The 23,603-nt window shown below is 46.2% G+C and overlaps 1 protein-coding gene and 1 long non-coding RNA gene across 3 annotated transcripts in view; both read left to right on the forward strand.

Moving 5' to 3' along the window:
- Positions 1-3,016, forward strand: part of LOC147017903 (FRAS1-related extracellular matrix protein 2-like) — a 94,954-nt gene extending 91,938 nt beyond the window's left edge. Inside the window, exon 25 of the mRNA XM_085896976.1 lies at positions 5-3,016. Within this exon, the coding sequence (XP_085753102.1) occupies positions 5-520 (516 nt within the window). The 3' untranslated portion in view covers positions 521-3,016. The remainder of the gene's footprint in view (positions 1-4) is intronic.
- Positions 3,017-7,966: 4,950 nt separating this feature from the next.
- Positions 7,967-23,603, forward strand: part of LOC147017905 (uncharacterized) — a 70,963-nt gene continuing 55,326 nt past the window's right edge. For both annotated transcript variants that reach the window (XR_015062181.1, XR_015062182.1), the window contains exon 1: positions 7,967-9,692. This is a non-coding gene — a long non-coding RNA (uncharacterized LOC147017905). The remainder of the gene's footprint in view (positions 9,693-23,603) is intronic.

The raw sequence follows: 23,603 nt of genomic DNA on the forward strand, positions 1-23,603 counted from the left end.
TCAGGTATCTGGTAACAAGGAATGGTACGTCCATGTGGTGTACACTGTGCACTCACGCACACTACACACACTACGGAAGCGAAGCTTGTTGGAGTATGAAAAACTACGTGACAATATGGTGATAGCCCCTCGCTTGCGCCGTTCTGCGTCCCAGCCCAATGATCTTGACCTCAAAGATGGACATGGAACCAATATGCAACATGTGCCTTTACTTCGAGAGATGAGTGGGGCACATAATATCACCAAAATCTCACAAGGAGGTGATACAGTCATATGGGAGAAGCCATATAGTGAACATGAAAATGAGGGATTTGTGAGTAGTGGTGGTTACTGGGCCTTTGTTGTTGGAGGGATGTTAGCTGTGTTCCTGACAATGGCGGTAGTCATTTGGTTGGTGATCCGAGCAAGGCGACTTAAGTCGAGTGCAAGCAAATCTTGGAAACGACCAAATCCATCGGGTCATTTTGGAGACAGCCGGAGGGTGCCAAGTAATATGCTTGTAGATAGTACTGAAGTGTAAGATACGTACACCATCAGAAATATGGAACCATTGGCCGACATTATTGTCCAATGCAGACATTAGAAGTGGCTAGAGTTATTCACCAGATGCAATGGACTATATGACTTGCAATGAAAGTTCAGATGGTGAATATAATTAATTTCCAGGCACTAATATACCTATTTGTTCAAATGCCCAATTGTTGATGTGCAGTGGCAAAAAAAACTTGACACCCCCTTTCAAAATGTTCACCATTTGTTGCCTCACAGCCTGGCATTATATTGCATTAAATCAGACTTTTTTTTACCTTTATTTACACATCGTAACCCACAATTTCCAAGTGAAAAACATATTCTACAAATTTCAGAAAATGTATTAAAATACAAAACTAGAATATCTTGGTTGGATAAGTGTACATCCCCCTGAGTTAATACTTGGTGGAAGCACCTTTGACAGCAATTACAGCTATGAGTCTGGAGGGATCGGTCGCTCCCGACTTTGTACACCTTGATTGGGCAATATTTGCCCATTCTTCTGTACAAAACAGTTCGAGTTCAGTCAAGTTTCATGGGAAGCTTTCATGGACAGCAATTTTCAAGTCATGCCACAGATTTTCGATTGGATTTAGGTCGGGACTTTGACTGGGCCACTCAAGGACATTTATATTTTTGTTCTTTATCCACTCCAGTGTAGTTTTGGCTGTGTGATTCGGGTCCTTGTCATGCTGAAAGGTGAACTTCTGTCCCAATTTCAGCTTTCTTGCAGAGGGCAGCAGATTTTCCTGTTGGGTTTTTCTGCATTTTGCTCCATCCATTTTCCCATCTATCTTGACAAGTGCCCCTGTCCCTGCTGATGATAAACATCCCCATGACATAGTGCTGCCACCACCATTCTTCACAGTAGGAATGATGTTCTTTGGATGATGTGCTGTATTGGGTTTGTGCCAAATGTAACGTTTTGCATTCAGGCCAAAAAGTTCCATCTTGGTTTCATCAGACCACAAAACTTTGCCACATGGCTTCAGGATCTCTGGAGTGGTTTTTTTGCATACCTAAAACGGGACTCAAGGTGGGCTTTTTTGAGTGATGGCTTTCTTCTTGCCACTCTACCACACACACCAGATTTGTGGAGTGCTTTGGATATTGCTGTCACGTGCACACAGTGACCAGTCTTTGCGAGAAAGACCTGTAGCTCTTTCAAAGTTGCCATTGGCCTCCTGCTGCCCTCTCTGATCAGTCTCCTCCTTGCTTGGTCATCTAGTTTGGAGGGACAGCCTGATCTAGGCAGGCTCTTGGTGGTACCATACACCTCCACTTCTCAATGATTGTCTTGACTGCTCCCAGGGATATTCAAAGGTCTGATTTAATGCAATTTAATTCCAGGCTATAAAGCACTAAAAAGTGAACATTTTAAAAGTGGTGTATACTTTCTATAGTCACTGTACTTTTTACCACTTCCCCCAAGACATATACTCATATGTTTAATGAAATTATTTTCTTATCATTGTTAAAAGCAATGCACTCACCAACAGCAACTCGAATATCACTCTCGGGCAGGTATTTTTGAATTGTTTTTATTATTATTCCCTTGAGTCCATTCTTGTTCGGTTAACTTTTTCAAGTTTGGTGTTCATCAAAGTGGATTATTCCCCATCGTTACATTGGCATAATGTTAGCAGCAGACATTACCGAACACTCCTTTGATGGATATACATGATGTCATGATCTTGAAATGTTCAAAATCACACTAACTGTATGATATTGTTTATGCTTATTAATGTGCTATATCGACCCAATATAGTTCTTAATGCTCTGATTTTGGGAGATGTACTGAGTTTAAATTGTGGATCATTCCCAGGAAATGCTACCTTTCATTATTCACGATACACATGCACTTATAAAATTCAGATTTTGCATAGTAGTACAATCAGTTTTGCGTATTTGATTTCACACTCCAGCGTTCCGAAATAACGTTTTGACATTCTCGGCACGCTTTTCATCTCCAACATCGTTGATCGGGAAAACATTTGTCAACAACAAAGCGTGGAGATGCTTCTTGTATAGTTTTGAGAACTTAAACCACTTAATGTTATGTCAGACAATGCAATAGGTGCTTTTAAGTTACATTTTTGTGGTACTGTGTACTCTTTATAAAATAGGTTAACAATTTTTAATTTTTTTTTGTAAATGATGCTGGATCCAAATAATGGAATAGTTTGCAGCTTGGAAGGCAAATTAATGGTTTGTGTTGATTGAACAATTTAGAATCAAGGCTTTCATTGATAAAGTATTCAATTTCTGACTCCAGCGAACACAACAAATGAATAAATAAATAAACAAATACACAGATAAATCACACCAATTCATTTCTCCACAAGGTCTCTCGTTAAACCGTTATGAGCCATGTTCTATGAATATGTTGTGGTTCAGTCTCTGGTTTTTTTTTATTACCAAACCATATTCCTCCTCCTCCTCCTCCTCCTCCTCCTCCTCCTCCTCCTCCTCCTCCTCCTCCTCCTCCTCCTCCTCCTCCTCCTCCTCCTCCTCCTTCTCCTCCTCCCCCTCATCCTCTATATTCAGCACCAGGTTGTGGGTGGCATCATTATCTGAGGGCACGGCTGTGCCACTGATGCATTGCCCATATTACCAGTACACTGGTACTCATTTAGCCGACCTCGGAGCAATGACAGGCTGAGTCAACCCCAACTGATGTTAATTCAAACAGTCAGCAGGGGCTCAAACTCAGGACCCTAAGATCCCAAGCCAGCCACTCTAACCACTAAGCCAACACCAGGTTTACCAAACCATATAATAACATGACTCAGACTGAATTTACCTGGAACTTATAGAGTGAGTTTAAGTTTAAAAAAAAAGTTATTTTGTTAGCCATTTTGAGTACGATTTTAGGGGCTCTTCAAAGTGAAAACCATGTCTGTGCAATGTTGAAATACTGGTGGTTCACAGGCTGCTCAGATGGCAAACTAACAGTTTTGTTGATGAGCAAAACACTTAAAACTAGAGGGGGAGCACTCGATAGAGTGCAAAACCTCCGCCGCCAATACTACGAGATCACTCAAGTGAACCTGATATCCTGTTCATTCAATTTGATGTCAACAGTGCTCACAGAGTTATAGTTTGCAACTTTCCCTTTTACTTTTAACTTGTACATACTCAATTCATTCGTCATAACTAGATTCCTTGAGACAGAAATTGATTTTACGTGGGTAGATCCACCTGAAGTTCCAAAATCAGCCGCAATTATAATTTTGGCATGTTTTCTGTTGGAAATCACTTATAACATGTAGAAATGGGGGGAAAAAAATCGAAATTTTGTTGAAAAAAAAGTTGCAAAATTTTTTTTTCTATAACAATTTTTTTTTGGAAGGAGGGGTTGGAAATCACTGAAAACATGAAGAAATGGAAAAAAAAATTCAAATATTTTTTCAAAATGGCCGCCATCGCGGCCATATTGGATTTTGGACCTAGTCCAAAATCTAATGGCATGATCTTTGGAGCATACCTAATCCCCCCAACAAGTTTCGTCGAAATCTGTCAAGGAGTTTTTCCGTAATACTGTTCACAAACAAACAAACAAACAGAAAGGGGTGACAACAGTAACCTCCGATCTTCGATGGCGGAGGTTAATCACAAAATCATGGCTCATATTGGTAAGAACATCATAATCATCATCGTTTTACAGCCGTTTCCATGCTTGCATGTGTAAGCCGTGGTTCACCTAATAGCTGCTTCCAGGATGCACTATCCCTTGCTAGCCGTCTTGTTAGGCCTTTAACTCTAAGATCGTCTCTCAGCAAACACATCCCATGTTTTCCTCGGACGGCCTCTTGCTCTCCTTCCATTCTCATTTCATTTCGTTCACACCTCCGTTCATCCTCCTTTTTGATCATCCATGTTTCACTGCCATACAACATCCCGCTTCTAATGCAAGCTGCATAAAGTTTGCCCTTTAATCGGAGAGAGGTCCCTTTCGATATCAATCGGGGTAACAACTCCCTAAACTTCCTCCAGACACTTCTAATTCTTGCAATCACTGCTGCCTCCACACCACCACCTGCACCAATCATATCACCAAGATAACCGAATTTATCTACACATTCCAAGGATATATCCCCATAAACTAACCTTTCTGTCAAACTGGAGCCACTTGTTTGCCTGCGCAAACAGCACACTTGAAGTTCAGAACCACCTGCAGTCTACCCCTGATGCTACAACACCTCTTGTGCACTGAACTTGAAATTTGAAAAAGAGTTGCATATTTAGTCATAAAATTCAACCACCAATGATTGTTGAGGTCAAATTTGTTTTATGGATTTTGCAAGTATCGTAATTTGCACGACGTCTTTTTCTTGTATATTTGTTGACTGCTTTTGACATTTGCACGTGGTACATGCTTGGGAGCCTCATTGGTATGTATTGCTGTCTGTGCTGTCGCTGATTTGCCAATAAGTGAAACTGCAAAGGGCTTACCTTGGTTGGCTTTCTTGGTTGCTTAATGCAGCTTCTTCAGCCACAAGAGCATGAGAGGAGTCGATTTATTTATATAATCTTAGCCACCTGGGTTTAATTGATTAGGTTAAAGCTGATTGGTTATTTCCTCCATTCACAGGTGAGAGATGTGGATGGGTCCGATCTTCGATGTTCGATGTTCTTTAATATGTATGTATGTATATGTGTATATATATATATATATATATATATATATATATATATATATATATATATATATATATATATATATATATATATATATATATATATATATATATGTGTGTGTATGTCGTATTTAACCTGGTTAGATGGTGAACCCTAATTGATGTGAAGTCTTGGTTGACCCATATGAGTATGTCTATTAATTACATACTTTTGAATGTGTGTTGGACCATGAGTATGTCTTAAATACTTATTATTGGACTTGACTACATTGATTAATTATGGTAAATTGGAACTTACCTTTTAGACAGGTAGACCTCCAGAGCCCTTACACCTTTTAGAACCCAACGACCCTTTAAAACCCCTCAAACCCAAAGACCCTTTAAGACCCCTAATCAAATAACTGACCAAATACAACATTGAAGTACCAGAAGGAACTCAAATAGACAAAGATGGAGTCACCAGGGGAAACCTGGATATTATCCTTGTTTCGGCTGTTACTCCTCTACCCTCAAACCCACCCGGGCGCAGCCAGGTGACCCTTTCAAAAATTATTTGCAAGATTCACCCCTCCATGGACAAAGAAAAAGAAAGAAAGGAGGAGAGATAGCGAACAAGAAGAAACCACGCACACTCACAGAAAGTGTGCACACACACACACACACACACGTACACACACACACACGCACGCTTCAATCCATCTATTTATTTTCCAAAAAGACATTGTTTCTTACCTTTCCACGACAGAATGTACACAGGAATCCACAAGCACCCCCTAAGACCCATAGGTCCCCTGAAGAGCCCTAATACCCCTAATGATACCATTTTTAACCTGAAGTACCTTTAAGTGGTGATGGTATTACAAGTCAGCTGTGGAGATAACTTGCACTCTTTCTGTTTTTTTCAGTTTCTGCTCATCTTGGTTGGAGGCATAGCGAAAAGTCCCACATGGCATAGAAAAAGTCACATGTGACAGAGAGAAAAGTCTCACGTGACAGAGAGAAAAGATTCATGTGGCAAAGATAAATGTCCCATGTGGCAAAGATAAAATGATGTCCATGACAACAATTTCATCCCCATTATAATGAATTGGATATTTTTGTGATTTTATTATTGCCAAACCACAGGAATTTTTCAAGATATCACATTGAAACTTACACAGTTTATTTATATGCATGCGTCATAGATGTGTATAAAATCTGGTCAAAATTAGTCAAAGGTCGAAGTCAATGCCATCTAAAACAAGTAAAACACCTATTAGACCGCAGTTAGAAAATGTATCAACCAAATTTGTTACGCACAACATTCCATCATGTAAAACACTTCAAAAGTCAAATTTTTTAAATTACCAAATTACTGTTTTTGATATATATATATATATATATATATATATATATATATATATATATATATATATATATATATATATATATATATATATATATAGGGATTTCAGTATGTCATATATAGTATATATATATATATATATATATATATATATATATATATATATATATATATATATATATATATATATATGTCATATAATAAGGCATATATAGTATAGAAATAAGAACAAAATTTAATATTTTGTGAGTATATTTTCTCACAAAATATTAAATTTTGTTCTTATTTCTATACTATATATGCCTTGTTATGGACTTACTGAAATCCCCACGTATATATCAAGAGTATTCTTTCCATTGTCTAAGACAGTATCCAGAGAGTATCCTCCTTCACTGAGTTTTCTCCGCAAGTAACATACACAGCAAAGTGTTTTTTTATTAGCACATGTTTAACAACAGTTTTATTACCTGCGCATGAAGCACAAAGTAGGGTTAAGCAATTGGTTCACTCTCTATTTGTATGTCTGGCGGTCTGTCTGTCTACAGATATCACTCTATGATCAAGGAACTCTTATTATAAGTTGAATGTTGTATTTTGAACACTGTCGAACACGAATCGGAACATTAATCAGAACACAAACCTGCAGTTTTCGCAGTACTTTGGCTCTGAATTTGGCACATTGCACGGAATCTCATCCCGAGTGCGCATTCATACAGAAGATTAAGGTGCCGTTGTTATTTTCGTCCTTTTGCCAGTCTGGCAGTCAACAAAATTGAAAATAATTCCAAACAGGAAACTTACAGTATTAGGGACATCATAAAGGAAACAAGTAACAGGCATGAAGAAGTAATTTAATGTATTAAATAAGATGGTGTCAAAGACAGTGCATCAACGACAGGAAACATCCAAATAAATTGGGGTTTTTTGGGGTTTTTTTGACATCTTTTAATTTTTTTATTTAATTTCAATGAATTATATACTTGAACACTGTAAAACACAAATGACCTTGTTTACACTTCCAAAAATGTTCATTTAGCAGTACTTTCGCAAAATTTTTCTGCCATCTCAACCAATCATATTTTCCGCACGAGCTCTCAGGATAGTGGAATATCGACATTCAGACAAAATGGTGGCTCGTGCTCAGAAATCGTGCTTGGACTCAGAAACGCAAAGCGAGAGTTGAAAAGACCTTTCCCATGTCCTTTTACTCAAGATTGCTTGGTGCCAGGTTTTAGTTTCACATATTTTGGGTTGTATCCATCCAGCAGGTTTATCGCAGGCAGGGCATTGCATTACAAAGTGTGCCGTTCTTCTGATGGACGCTAAGCTGGCTGTCCTATTTGCTAGCATGAGTTTCTGGATGTTAAAATCCCACTGTCTCTTTCGAGAATATTGGGTGAATTGTCCTGGCACTGAAATAAAGCCCAAATTTCTGGCACCCTTAGATAAATGTAATTTTTTGCTGATGACTCCACCCTCTGCCATACCATCTGTCATCCCTCAGATCGGCAAGCAGCAGCGTCTTCACTTTTTGCAGATCTGGATAAAATCACAAGCTGGTCTAACACGTGGAACATGTCTTTCAATCCTGACAAATCTCACACTCTCACTCTGTCTCAACGAAAGGACCGTCTGGAACCTCCCCCCCCCATCCATCTACTTTCTCAAGAATCCTCTTGAATAACTCCTTTCATTCAAGCTTCTGGGTCTCACTACCTGCCATGATCTTTCCTGGGAAAGTCACATCTCCAACCTCGCCTCCAAAGCCAGTCGCCGACTGGGAATCCTCCGTCGTGCAAAGTCCTTCCTTAGCACACCTGAGCTCCTGACCACATACAAAGCTTCCATCTGCAGTCTGACAGAGTACTACTCTCCCCTCTAAGCTGATGCTCCCGCCTCTCACCTTTCTTGGCTTCATGCTGTGGAGACCAAAGCAATTAGGATCATTGGTATCTCTCACGATGAGGCTGTCTTTGGGTCTCTCACTTTCTCACCGCAGGTAGGTCGGTGGTGTTTCTGTCTTCTTCTGTCTCCTCTTCGGCCTCCACCCACCCCACTCTGCCTGAGATATGTCCCCCTCACCACATATTTCTGCAGAGCCCTCAAGGTCCACCAGCAACCTCCTTCTGGTAAAAATTCCAAAATCAAGAATCACTGCTCGCCTTCATTCTTTCATTCCTCTTTTTTTCCCGCATTTGGAACAAACTCCTACACTCTCTTCAATCCCATTCTCCCCCCCCCCCCTCCTCCAGGTCTTCAAAACAGCTGTTCACCACCATCTCTTATTTTCCCCCATCCAAAACCACGATATTTCTACTCCTGCTAATCAACCCCAAACCCACCTCAGATGGCACCTCTTCTAAATTCCTTGTTTTCCTTCCTGAAAGTCCCTGTCGTGTAAGGACCTGAAGGTCTCTGTAGTGTCCATCTTGTATACGCTATGTTCCCTGCCCCATCCCTCTCCCTTCCACAGATCTCCTCAAGTCTCTGTTCCCCACTGTTTTTTCCTTCCCTCTCCCACCCCTCTTGTCTCCTCCTCCCCTTGTTGTACGTTATGTGTGTTGACTCTCATACCTGCCTCGGCATTGTATTAAAAAAAACTCCAAATTCCGAGCCACCTAGTTCTTGAAAGACTTGGACAAAGAATAACCCACCCACAAAGTGGGAAGAAATGGTGCCGTTAAAAAAATAGTGGTCGGAAAGATTTTTGGCATTGCCTGATGAATTCTCACAACTTCCCACTTGTATAAAATGCTTCTCCATCATCTATCTATAATTCCAGCAGCGTGTGTGTGTGTGTGTGTGTGTGTGTGTGTGTGTGTGTGTGTGTGTGTGTGTGTGTGTGTGTGTGTGTGTGTGTGTGTGTGTGTGTGTGTGACCGCTGTTTCTCGACAACCACTGGACCGATCTAATTGAAACTTGCCAGGTGTATTGCTGGGGACCTGAGCATGTGCCTTTTCAAGGTTTGATATTAATCGGACAAGTGCTTCCCTAGTTATGGCCATTTATTCACCAACCAATGAAAGGACACGTTTCTGCGTAGGCCGGTGCGCGGCCGGCCGACGATGACGTCACGTGCCATGCCGGTTACGATGGGGATCAGAGCCTTAGTTTCCGTGGCGTCGGAGTGGCAATGGAGAATGGCAGCGAACGTCATGGCAAGAAAAGACAGGGAGGTAAACTTGATTTTAATTTGGGTTTTAATGAACTCTGTGTGTGTAAGTATCACAGCAGTTGTTACTTCAATACAAGCGATAATTCGTGGAATGATGTGAACATTCCGGACGGGCACGCACCATTTCCGGATAGTGATGACTTGATGTATTCTAATAATTTCTCGATTTCTTATGCGCATTTATAGATAAACACAATGCCCCAATCCAGTCGTCGTTTACAAGAGCGAAGGAACGGCCTTTGTGGTTGTTTCTGGCTCGCGATTTGAAAGTTTTTTTTTGGGGGGGGGGGGGTTGCACGTACGGGCACGCGAGAGCGAAGGAACGGCCTTTGTGGTTGTTTCTGGCTCGCGATTTGAAAGTTTTTATTTTTTTGGGGAGGGGGGTTTGCACGTACAGGCACTTGAGAGCGAAGGAACGGCCTTTGTGGTTGTTTCTGGCTCGCGGTTTGAAAGTTTTTTTTGGGGAGGGGGGTTTGCACGTACGGGCACTTGAGAGCGAAGGAACGGCCTTTGTGGTTGTTTCTGGCTCGCGGTTTGAAAGTTTTTATTTTTTTTGCGGGGGGGGGTTGCACGTACGGGCACGTGAGAGCGAAGGAACGGCCTTTGTGGTTGTTTCTGGCTCGCGGTTTGAAAGTTTTTATTTTTGGGGGGGGGGGGGGTTGCACGTACGGGCACGCGAGAGCGAAGGAACGGCCTTTGTAGTTGTTTCTGGCTCGCGATTTGAAAGTTTTTTTTTTTTTTTTTTTTGGTTTGTACGTACGGCCACACACGTACGGGCACGTACTAGTAACTATAAAGAATCGATTTTGCTGTAAAATATATGTAATGTAGCGATTTAATTGCCTTTACTGTTTGTGCAAAATTGCAGGTTTGGAATCCAAATTTTTATGCTTTTAGTTTAAAAGTATTTGTTGATTTAAAGGAAATTTTACATCATTCAATGACTTGCCTCTGAGCAGTTTAGACCGAGTTCAAATTTCGGCCAGATCATAAACTGGTGTTCCACAGGCAGACCTGGCAGGGCACTACATCAATGTGTGTCGTCCTTAAACCTGGTGTCCCATCTTATATCATTAGTTGGTGAATATTAAAGATCCAAGGGTGTCCTCAGAAGAATATATGAGGGACCCTGCTCTGACACAATCACCAAATCCTGCCCTGACTGATTGCAAACCACCAAGTATAACTCTTGCCTGCAAGAAGACCTCTGTAAAGAGCTAGTTTCAGAAGCACCAACGCTCTGCTGAGTATGGCACATTGTTGTTGATAGCTCATTGCTGATCAATGTTAGCATTGCAGTTCATGTACAATGCACAACTTTACCCCTCATCTTCTGAACTACTAAGTATTCATTCCAAAAGTTTGCTCGACCCCAGCCAAACAAATTCTTTCTGAAAACTTGCTTTATAATGCTGAATTAACCTCCGCCATCGAAGATGGACGGAGGTTACTGTTTTCACCCCTGTCTGTTGGATTCGCTATATATGCCAGATATCCCTTATTGTCAGATTTTCCGGCTGTGTGTGTGTGTGTGTGTGTGTGTGTGTGTGTGTGTGTGTGTGTGTGTGTGTGTGTGTGTGTGTGTGTGTGTGTGTGTGTGTGTAACGCGGGGCTCCACAGCACGAACCAGCGAACCGGTTTCGATGAAATTTTGCCAACAGTTGCCATATGGTCTGGGAATGTGCGCGTTTGAAATTTGTTGCCTAGCAACCACCCGTTGCTGTACAGTGGCCGAAAAACCGCGTACAGTATTTTCAATACTTGTCCTTCAGTTTTGAATGTAGAGAAACCAGACTTCGGAATTAAACACTTGGAGATATTTAGAAAATTTTACACGAGCCGATTTTTGATTGAGGTTTTATTTTAAAAATGGTCGTCCTTCAAAAATCGGGTGTCTGTTTGCCGTCATTTAAGGTGTGTATACAGTGTTTGTAAGGAACGACACCGTCGTTCCACCTTCGATCTCTCCTCGATCCAAACGTTATTGACCAAAGTGAAAAGGATCCAAAATAAATGGAATCACCGGCATTTCTGTCTTTGTGGATTTCTAATAATATAATGTTTAGTTATTTACCGAAAACGATTCCACGACCCACACACCACCTCCAATTATTTATTTATTTCCCGAAAACAATTCCACGACCCACACACCACCTTCAATTATTTATTTATTTCCCGAAAACAATTCCACGAACCACACACCACCTTCAAATATTTATTTATTCACTGAAAACGATTCCACGACCCACCCCCACCTCCAATTATTTATTTATTGACTGAAAACAATTCCACGATCCACACACCACCTTCAATTATTTATTTATTTGCTGAAAACGATTCCACGACCCACACACCACCTCCAATTATTTATTTATTGACTGAAAATAATTCCAAGACCCACACACCACCTCCAATTATTTATTTATTTACCGAAAACGATTCCACGACCCACAGACCACGTTCAATTATTTATTTATTTCCCGAAAACGATTCCACGACCCACACACCACCTCCAATTATTTATTATTTAAAGTGGGAGTGGTGGAGGAAAGTGGGCGTGGCTTATGAAAAATATTGTGTGGCTCAGGAGGTGTGGTCAAACAAGGGCATTGAGAGAAGTTTATCGGGTTTTGCGTGTGCGAGTGCGCGGTGCGCGTGTGCGCGTGCGCGCGTGTGTGTGTGTGTGTGTGTGTGTGTGTGTGTGTGTGTGTGTGTGTGTGTGTGTGTGTGTGTGTGTGTGTGTGTGTGTGTGTGTGTGTGTGTGTGTGTGTGTGTGTGTGTGTGTGTGTGTGTGTGTGTGTGTGTGTGTGTGTGTGCGTGTGCGTGTGTGTGTGTGTCTGTCTGCAACGCGAGGCTCCACAGCACAAACCAGCAAACTGATTATTTTTCAATATAGTAATCCTTCAAAAATAGGGTGTCTATTTACCGTCATTTTTTATGAGGAGTGCCAGTTGGCAAAATACGCAATAGGAAAAATGTTGCCAGGCAGAGGAACAATTGTATGTGAACCAATACGTCTTGGCAATGAATCTTTGTCGGTGGATCGGTCAGAATGAAAAGCATCGTATCCAGTGCTTCGATCCTAGCAAATCCCTCGTCGCCTACCTGCTTGTTTGTTTGTTTGTTTGTGAACAGTATTACGGAAAAACTCCTTGACGGATTTCGACGAAACTTGGTGGGGGGGTTAGGTATGGTCCAAGGATCATGCCATTAGATTTTGGACTTGGCCCAAAGTCGAATATGGCCGCTATGGCGGGCATTTTGAAAAAAATATTTGAATTTTTGTTTTTGCATTTCTTCATGTTTTAAGTGATTTCCAACCAAAAAAAAAATTTAGAGAAAAAAAAAACAAAATTTTACAACTTTTTTCAAAAAAAATTCGATTTTATTTGAAAAATATTTTAATTTTTTTTTGCATTTCTACATGTTTTAAGTGATTTCCAACCCCCCCCCCAAAAAAAATTTGTTAGAGAAAAAAAAATGAGAAATTTTGCAACTTTTTTTTCAAAAAAATTTCGATTTTTTTTTTTTGGCATTTCTATGTGCGCGTCGATCTAGTTTAGTTTATTCAATCGTGGTTCAGTAGAGTCTGATCCGTTTTGACCTACAATGAATAGGATATCAGGTTCACTTAAGTGACCCAGCAGTATTGACGGCGGAGGTTTTGCACTCTACCGAGTGCTCCCCCTCTAGTTTAATCTGCAAAGTTTTATTTATAAAATGACTAAGGCATCTGTGGATTACCACCTGAGGATAATAGAGGGATGGGCAAGACGATTCTACAGGCTAGGAAAATTGGGACAAAGGAGTGAAGGTAAGAAAACATATACTGTATGTGTTGAAATGCTACTTCTGGCTTAGTTTCATTCTGTGAAAGACAGAAATGCCCACTGCTAAAAGCAATGTCACTTGCTACACTGATAACCGCAGTATTAGTCAGCCGACACAAGCTTTCGAGGGATTTTTTGACAACACCAGTCACTCCCTTCGCTTCTCCCTCCTTTGGGAAGTAAATCAATCCACTGACTCGTTTCTGGCTCACTGACCATCAACAATGAAGAGTGGATTCCCCCAAAGAGGTGGGCAGCCCTGTGTCTTTCCCAGACTACAAATGCATTTTAACCATTGTTTTTTTTCTTGCTGCAATCCAAAAATCTTGAGTTTAATGGAAGCCTAAACTGGGTGTATGTGTGACACATTGGCCAGGACCCGTACAGAAAGTGTTGGTCTGGCACAGGTGTTCATGGTCACCATTCCAGTTAAGAGATGTGATTTGTATGTACACTTTCATGGGATGCATATGAGCTCAATTTCTGGAGAGAATGTATTCTGTGCAGTGGTCTTCAAATGTTTATGGTATGACCATGCATTTTGCCCAATGGGTTAGGATGTATGCGTTATTGTGTGACCATGAGCTTTTTCCCTTCAGGCAAAAGTGAATGTGCAATAGTTTGACAAACTTTGTTTGAGTGTGTAATTTGGTCTTTGAGCCTAAGTAGATGTCCTTAAGTTATCATGTTTGATTTTTTAAAAACCTTTTTCTACATAAAGGTTCCTCTTTACCATGATCCCCAAATGGTTGTGGTATGACCATGCATTCTAGCCTTGTGGATGAGGAAGTATGGATGTGATTGTTTGACCATGGCCTTTGGCCGAACTGCATGTGTACATTCGTTTGACAAGCTTTGTTGGACTGTGTACTTTGGCTGTGAAGCCAAGGTGCACGTCCTGAGTTTTGTTACAATGTTTGATTTTTATTTTCATTTAAAAAAAGGCCGTCTCAAAAGACCGAAAGGGTTATGGTATGGGGGTTTTTTTTCTTTTATGACCATGGGCTTTGGCATTTGAGCAAAAGTACTTGTTTATTAGTTTGACAAACTTTGTTTGAATGTGTTGGCCTACTTTGGTCTTGGGGCTGAAGTACACTTCCATAGCTTTGTTACATATGAAAGGCTTCTCTCCACAGAGGTCCCCAAATGGTCATAGTATGACCTGCCATTCTAGCTCACAGAGAGAGCGAAGTGCACATCCTCAGCATTCTGGCCCTGTGGGCTCTGGTGTGTTTGTTTGACCATAGGCTTTGGACTTCAGGCTAGAGTGTGTGCATATATTAATTTGATAAGCTATGTTCTACTTTGGCATGGAACTCAGGTGTACATCCTTCACGGTGTTACAATGTTTTTTTTAAACTTTGATAATTTAAAAGAAGGTCTTGCAGTATAAGGACCCAAACTGTTGTGGTATAACCCTGTGGGTTAGGATGTATGGGTTTGTTTTTGGATAATCATGAGCTTTGGTCTTCAGGCCAAGGTGCATTTATATTAGTTTGGCAAACATTGTTTGAGTGTTTACTTAGGTCTTTGTTCTGATCACTGGAGCACAGGTCCTTAACTTTGTTATAATGTTTGATTTTCTTTTTTAATATAAAAAAGGCTCCTCCAAGCAGATTAACAGCCATTGGTCCCCAAATATTAATTGTTTATGGTATGAACAGTGACCATGCATTCTGGTCCTGTGGGCTCAGATGTATATTATTTTTGTATGACTTAGCTTTGGCCTTATGGCCTGGTTGGTGCATGTGTACTCGTTGGACACACTTTGCGTGACCATGTACTTTAGTCTTAGGCCTGATGTATAAGCCCTGAGCTTTGTTCAGGATGTTGAAACCTTTTTATGGAAAAGACATCTCATCAGTGATGATGGCCATTGAGCCAGAACCCTGTTTGTGGATTGTTGTCTTTCACTGGGTGACGATATATATATATATATATATATATATATATATATATATATATATATATATATATATATATATATATATATATATATATATATATATATATATATATATATATATATATATATATTGTTGTGGTTACCAAATTCGCAAACCACCATTCAGGTCCCTTAGGTGAGGTATCTCGGTAAGTACATGTGTAGTTAGGCCCAAACCCGTTGTCTAGTGGGAATACATGTCATTTATGCGTGCTGCGACTCTTCAGGATAGCCGTTTTTCTTTTGCTATCTTTATTTTGGACCAACCGCCATGATTACCACCACAACCACAACATCAACCACCAACCACAACTCCGCTTCAGCACAACCGCCACGACCTTCCCGTCACACCTCGCAACCGTCGCATCGCCACCGTTCTTGCCCCGCTGTGGGTACCGGTGTTGGACTCGTGCAGGGCGCGCGCCGAACAGCGTGTACAAAATCACGGATTTTGTGCTTCAAAAACGGATCAAAAACGACACACGCCCACTTTTTGCCGTCCAATCGGTGAGCGAGGGGCGAATTGGCCCCGCCCCCAGGGCGATCGATATATGCAAATTTATGGATCAAAAAGCCTTCACGCCCACTTTTTCTCGGGCCAATGGGGAGCGAGGTGAAAGGTCGAAGGGAGGGGGTCAAAGATGAGAGGGCGAAGCTACGGGGCTGATAAAAGGACCGTGTTCGTCAGTCCAGGGAGTCGAGAGGCGGAGAGTAGGAGAGTCCAGAGGCGGAGAGTAGAAGAGTCCAGAGGCGGAGAGTAGAAGAGTCCAGAGGCGGAGAGTAGAAGAGTCCAGAGGCGGAGAGTAGGAGAGTCCAGAGGCGGAGAGTAGGAGAGTCCAGAGGCGGAGAGTAGGAGAGTCCAGAGGCGGAGAGTAGGAGAGTCCAGAGGCGGAGAGTAGGAGAGTCCAGAGGCGGAGAGTAGGAGAGTCCAGAGGCGGAGAGTAGGAGAGTCCAGAGGCGGAGAGTAGGAGAGTCCAGAGGCGGAGAGTAGGAGAGTCCAGAGGCGGAGAGTAGGAGAGTCCAGAGGCGGAGAGTAGGAGAGTCCAGAGGCGGAGAGTAGGAGAGTCCAGAGGCGGAGAGTAGGAGAGTCCAGAGGCGGAGAGTAGGAGAGTCCAGAGGCGGAGAGTAGGAGAGTCGGAAACAGAGAGTCAAGACTTCGCGGGCGGTGGAGTTGGCAAGAAGGAGCTGGTCGTCGTGTGCGTTGGAGTCGGAACGGAGGGGACGGAGCTGTGGAAAGGCAGCGACACCAGACGAGGGGGTGCTCGCGTCGGGAGCTGCACCCCAGGGAGGCCGACAGCGCGACCTGGCCGAGGTGGAGACGCTCGTCGCGGGATAATAAAAATCCTCTATACCCCGAGCATCAGCAACCCCCTCCTGTTTCCCCCCGCGCTGAGATAGTGCGACCAAGGGGGCCCCTTTCCCACCCCCTACCAGACACTGTCCGCGAGGCCCGCGGAGTTGAGGCGCCATCGCCGCTCCGCGTCTCATCACCAGACGGGTAGGCGCGACCCGGTCTCGGCCTCAGGCCCGCCTCATCTTTGAGGGTATTCTTTTCCTTGGTTTTGGGTATGTGTTGTCGGCGCCGTCTGTGAAGTAGAATTGTATAAGTGTTGCCGTGTGCTCGGTAGTCGGTATTAGCTCTGCATTGTGTTTTCGCTTTTACATTTGCTTTTTGTGTAAATTACATTGTGTCTTTTCTGTGTGCATTTGGTGGAATTGTATATGTGTGCTCCCGTGTGCCGCGAATAAATGTGCGTCTTTTCCTCTATTGAATCCCCATCTTGCTTCACGTAAAGGGTTGGTAGTGGGCTGAATACGCCCGATAATTAATCGAACCGTCGAGGTCGACGATAACACCGCTCGGTTATTCTGATAGTACGGAACGGGTCGCTTAAGTGGCCCGTGTCCGAAGTCGACCTGCGGCGAGGTGCGATCGCCCGGTCTACCCTCCGCGTGGGTACTTAGGTAGGTCGAATTTGGCGAGCAACCCTATCCCACGCGGGGGCTGATTGGCTCGATCGCGGTGAGACCGAAAGGTCCACCCGTGACTGGTTCCCGGCGTTAGTCCGAGAGGGTCACGACTGGATTGTCCGTCCGGTGGGCGACGTGCCGCGATTCGAGTTACGTGGCCGTCAGCACGCCGGCGGGCGCGAATCCGCAACACTGGTGTCAGGTCGTGCGATACAAATTCATCGCCCTCCTCGCGGCACTGGTATCGGAGAACAGGAAAACGGGCTCTCCTGTCTCCGGCTAAATTCACGGGAATCGGTCCAGGGGTGAGAGAAGCGACCCCCGATTCCCTCCAAATTACGAGCGATTCAAATTAACCCTTCACGAGAAGCAAGATGGCGTCTCAAGGCGAGCGGGAGCCGGGGGTATTAGAAATGTATATGTGTAGTAATGTAGGATCCATGGCCCAGGATGGAATGCCCGTGCAGGAACATGAACTCGCCCAACTGAACCCAGAGCCCGAAATGGGTGCGGCAGCGGCCGCGGTGTATGACACCTCCCCCCCACTCCTCTCCACCAAAACCCTTCCCCAAACCTTGCCGAAACGGCTCAGCTGAGTGCATCCGACATGGCCCAGCTATGCGCCATGCTGGCGGCAATGAACGAAAAGATGAATGCGAAAATGATCGAAAAAATGGAAACAAATACAAATGAAGTGAAAACGACGATGGATGCGAATACACAGCAAATGAGGGAGGAAATGAAAAAGCTACGGGGTGAGACGCAGAACATGGGCCGATGCCTGCAGGCGGGCATGAAGGCCGTGACCAGGGAGCTGGGAATGGCGACTCCACGTGTAGGAACAAACGAGCTGGAAGGGGGGGCAGCGGCTGACAGGCCCGCGGTGGAGGCGGGTAAGAAAATAATTCGGGAGACAAGAGACGAGGTGAAAGTAATTGGGAGGGAGAGAAAAGAACAATTAATACGGAAAGCAAGGATGAGGTACGCGGAGATCGTGAAAGAGCAAGGAGTGAAAAACAGGGAAGGACTGGAGCGACTTAAAGAGAAAGCAAGGTTGACCTACATAAAGATAAGGGAAAGACGCCAGAAAGAAGCAGAGACCAATAAACACGATGAAGACGGGGTAAGTGACGCGCACACACACACGGAGGTAGTGGAGGACAATGGGGGTGAGCTCGCGGAGCGTGTGGGGACCCAGTGCGAGCACCTGGATGGCCTCCTCCAGGAACGAGGGGAGGGAGTATGCCCCCTTGAGGCGAGTCACGACCAGGTGAGTTCGGTCGTGCTTTGCGAGGTTGAGAGGAGGAGTGCTGTGAACGGGTGCACGGAGAGCTTGGGGGGTATAGAGGCCCCGGAGACCCTTGTGGGGACACAAATCCCCAGTGTGGTTGTCCCTGTGTGTGTGGTGCAAGGTGTGAGTGCGTCCCCGTGTGTGGAAGCGACCCCGTGTGTGAGTGGTGTGGTGGCGATGGTGCCAGAGTACGTGCTTCCCAGCACGCCGTGCGTGGGTGAGGCACCGTGTGTGAGTGAGGCCGTGTGTGTGAGTGAAACGGCCAGTGTGGATGAGGAACCGCGGTTGAGTGCCCCCGCGGGTATGAGTGAGGCACGGTGTGTGGATGAGGCACCGCGGTTGAGTGCCCCCGCGTGTATGAGTGAGGCACGGTGTGTGGATGAGGCACCGCGGGTGAGTTCCCCCGCGTGTGTGAGTGAGGCACGGAGTGTGGATGAGGCACCGCGGTTGAGTGCCCCCGCGTGTGTGGATGAGGCACGGAGTGCGAGTGAGGCACCGCGGGTGAGTGCCCCCGCACGCGTGAGTGAACGGCCGTGTGCAAGGTCGCTGTGTGCAAGGGAGACCGTGTGTGTGAGAGAGCGGTATGTGAGGGAGATGTCGGTTGGCATGCGGGAGCACGCAGCCGCGTCTCCCGGTGTGAATGTGATGGAGTGGACTGTGTGCGTCGTAACACGCAGGTATGCGTGTGTGGAATGGAGACGGAGACGGCGACAGAGGAGAGAAAGCCGAGTAGCGGCTGTAGCTATTTCGGGGACCGTGCCGGGTTCGCCCAGCAGTGAGCACGCGGTTCGTGCTGTGCAACGCACGAGACCGCCACGTGCTCGCTTGCGAGAGTGAAGTCCCGGTCCGGAAACGCACGCGGTGGATTTGCCGATCCCGCGGACGGACAAAGTTTAGGCAGGTAAATCGATTTGGACCGGACGGGTTCTCCACGCGATCGTGTGTGTTAAGCTCCAACGGGCAAAGCACATGTGTTCGCGTGGGGAACCCCTCGAGACGTGGGGCTTGTGTTTTTTTTGCGCACGGTGACGTCATGGCTGCACGTGTGGTTGGAATCCGGCAGGAGGGGTATCTCTGCCGGATGGTACCGTCCAAGGAGGGACGAGGAACACGTGCAGCTGCATGACGTCACGGGCAGGTGCAAAGTGCGCGAGCTCTGAGTTGCCGCGCTGGTGATGCGCATGGGAAAAGAAAAAGAAAGCAAGCCTCACTTTCGGGTGCACAGGATTCCTGGGCAAGGGGTGGAAGACCCCCTTACCTGGGCACAGGATGGAAACTAGTTAGGGGGAAGAGTTAGCTTAGCTAGACCGACTTCATGGGGCAGGGGTAAGTCCTCATGGAGTCCGTGGAATGGATTAGTTAGAGGGATTGTAGCCAGATTTAGGTTGGGAAATAAAATGGGATTATTTTGGAGACAGAGACAGACTTTGGATGTGTAGAGGGGACGTAGTTTAGCTACGTAGGTTAAAAGGAACGTGCTGTAGTTTAAGGGACGACGTGGGAGCACGAGTTAGTTAGGGGGTGCAGTTAGAAGGATGGCAGAGTTCAGCGGTGTGTGTGTTGAAGAGTTGGAGAGTTGTGAGGTGAGTACATGGTGAGTGAGTGAGGCCAGCGGGTCTGTGTGTATGGAGTGAATGGGGAATGCATGGTGCGATGAGTGATTGGGGGGAGGAGTGACTCCCGCCCAAGGGACCCCGGGGTCAGTGTAGAGTGAGTTAGCTGGGTTAGTTAAATTGAAAAATGGAGGTCGTTTTGTTGTTGGTGGGAAGGTAGGCTCGAAACCCATTTGGAGGGGTGCAGGAGCCCTGTTGACGGGCTTGGGAGCGTGGCTGCGAAAGGTGAGTATCGCTGAGTGGGTACCCCGGGCACCAGGCTAGTCGGCCGCGGTAGGCCATGGGCCCATGGGGGGCCGGGATAGAGTAGTGGGCACGGGTGCGCCTGCTTGGTGCGGGGGCCGGGGCGGCCACTAGCCGCGTGGGCAGTGTTGTGGGCACGGGTGACCCTCGGAAAGGGGCCCGGGAGGCCGGCCTGCCACGTGTGCGTTTCAGGGGAGGTGCCATGGGGGGCACTCCCCGGTGTTAGGGAGCTGGTAGGCTCGGAGGCAGTGTAGTGCCCGGGGGTGCCATAGCGGGAGAATCGGCAGAGGGTCGTGCCTGCCAAAGGGAGCCACGTGTCCCAGCCAGGAGACCGTGTGAGGGCACGGAGAGAAAATTGGGGGGCGAGGCTCGAAATTGTGAGGACACCAACACAGGCGACGGGAATCTGGGTTGTTCGAACCAATAGTTTAAGCGAGAGGTGCTTGTTGAAAGCCCCGGGGTAGTTTAACAGTTAAATGGTTAGGGTAGATTAGGAGATGTACCCCTCCGCACCATCCATCCCCTCGCTCTCGTTGTGGGCCGCTGGACCCACTTTGGTTATAGATCGCCGAACTCTGGGGAGGCCATTCTGAGGCTTGAGTTGGGCCTCGACACAGGACGTTAGCTCTCCCTTATTCCCCTCCGGGAAGGGAACGTAGGGGTTGGGAGTAGGCTAGGTGACAGGATAGGTTAGCCGAACAAGGACGATAAAGGGGGTTAGGGGACGATTTATAGTGGGGAAGTAAAAATAAAAACAACAAAAAAATAAGTGGGGGCTAAATTGGTTTTTCACAAATTAAGGGAGTGGGTATGTACAGTGACAGGCAAAGGCGATAGGTGGGAGGGAGACAGGTAGGTAGGTCCGAGCCCGCCTTCCAAGTGGCCAGCACCACCGCACTCCCTCCACCAACCTCCACTGAACGGCAAAGGCTGGCCAACTTCATCGGCTGACCGTGTTTTGCTTCAAGGCGGAGGCCGGCCAACTTCAGCCGGCTGGCTGTTTTTGCTGCGAGGCCTGTGCCGGCTGGATCGGCTGCAGCTGTGGTACTTCAAGGCCTGTGCCGGCCCAGTTCATCTGCTGGCTGTTTTTCTTCAAGGCCTGTGCCGGCCAGTTCATCTGCCGGCTGTGTTTGCCTGCAGCGGCCTTCTTCTGCGGGCTGTGTTTGCCTGCTGCCTTTGCCATGCCATGCCCACTGCCCACGTTCACCAGCCCCGTTCAATTTTTGCTTTGCCCCCCCCCTGTTCATTTCCATGTGCGCCAGGATCCGCAAAGCAACAGTTTGCAAGCTGCGAGAACTGCCCTGTTGGCAGCTACAACACGGGCCTGCAGTGGCGGCCCGTGCACCGTGTTTGCGTCCATCCATTCATCCATCCATTCGTTGTGTTCATTGCGTGTGCCACTTGAGCTGGCACGGAGACTGCGTTTGTGCAGCCCATGCACCGTTGTGGTTCACTGCGTTCAGTTCAAAAGGGAAGGCCTTGGACTGCGTGTGAGCAGCCAGCCACGTTCCCTGTCACCTGCATTGTTTTGAGCCAGAGACTGCATGCGGGCAGCCTGGCTCCCTGCTAACTGCTTTCTTTTTGCAGAGTTCAATGATCCTGGGCCATGGTTTAGTGTAAAATTTGTAAGTTAAGGTTAAGATGTACTGTAAATATGAGTGCGCCCCCGGCATGTCTGTCTAGCGCCGGCAATTTTATTTAAGTCGTCCGTGTGAGTGAGTTTGTTTAGATAGTTACGCAGCCCTCAGGTTATTTATTTTGGGGACACGAATACCATGAATGTCGCACTCAGGGATCCGTAGGTAAAATGTACTTGGGGAAAACTACACATGATGGCACACGAAAATATGACGACTCGGGACGAGTCTGTAAAAAGGGGAGGGGGTAGTGTTGTGGTTACCAAATTCGCAAACCACCATTCAGGTCCCTTAGGTGAGGTATCTCGGTAAGTACATGTGTAGTTAGGCCCAAACCCGTTGTCTAGTGGGAATACATGTCAATTATGCGTGCTGCGACTCTTCAGGATAGCCGTTTTTCTTTTGCTATCTTTATTTTGGACCAACCGCCATGATTACCACCACAACCACAACATCAACCACCAACCACAACGCCGCTTCACCACAACCGCCACGACCTTCCCGTCACACCTCGCAACCGTCGCATCGCCACCGTTCTTGCCCCGCTGTGGGTACCGGTGTTGGACTCGTGCAGGGCGCGCGCCGAACAGCGTGTACAAAATCACGGATTTTGTGCTTCAAAAACGGATCAAAAACGACACACGCCCACTTTTTGCCGTCCAATCGGTGAGCGAGGGGCGAATTGGCCCCGCCCCCAGGGCGATCGATATATGCAAATTTATGGATCAAAAAGCCTTCACGCCCACTTTTTCTCGGGCCAATGGGGAGCGAGGTGAAAGGTCGAAGGGAGGGGGTCAAAGATGAGAGGGCGAAGCTACGGGGCTGATAAAAGGACCGTGTTCGTCAGTCCAGGGAGTCGAGAGGCGGAGAGTAGGAGAGTCGAGAGGCGGAGAGTAGAAGAGTCCAAGAGTCCAGAGGCGGAGAGTAGGAGAGTCCAGAGGCGGAGAGTAGGAGAGTCGGAAACAGAGAGTCAAGACTTCGCGGGCGGTGGAGTTGGCAAGAAGGAGCTGGTCGTCGTGTGCGTTGGAGTCGGAACGGAGGGGACGGAGCTGTGGAAAGGCAGCGACACCAGACGAGGGGGTGCTCGCGTCGGGAGCTGCACCCCAGGGAGGCCGACAGCGCGACCTGGCCGAGGTGGAGACGCTCGTCGCGGGATAATAAAAATCCTCTATACCCCGAGCATCAGCAACCCCCTCCTGTTTCCCCCCGCGCTGAGATAGTGCGACCAAGGGGGCCCCTTTCCCACCCCCTACCAGACACTGTCCGCGAGGCCCGCGGAGTTGAGGCGCCATCGCCGCTCCGCGTCTCATCACCAGACGGGTAGGCGCGACCCGGTCTCGGCCTCAGGCCCGCCTCATCTTTGAGGGTATTCTTTTCCTTGG

The sequence above is a fragment of the Eptatretus burgeri genome, chromosome 10 (assembly GCF_056783735.1).
Source record: "Eptatretus burgeri isolate ZD-2024b chromosome 10, Ebu_testis_v1, whole genome shotgun sequence".
NCBI classification, from domain to species: domain Eukaryota; kingdom Metazoa; phylum Chordata; class Myxini; order Myxiniformes; family Myxinidae; genus Eptatretus; species Eptatretus burgeri.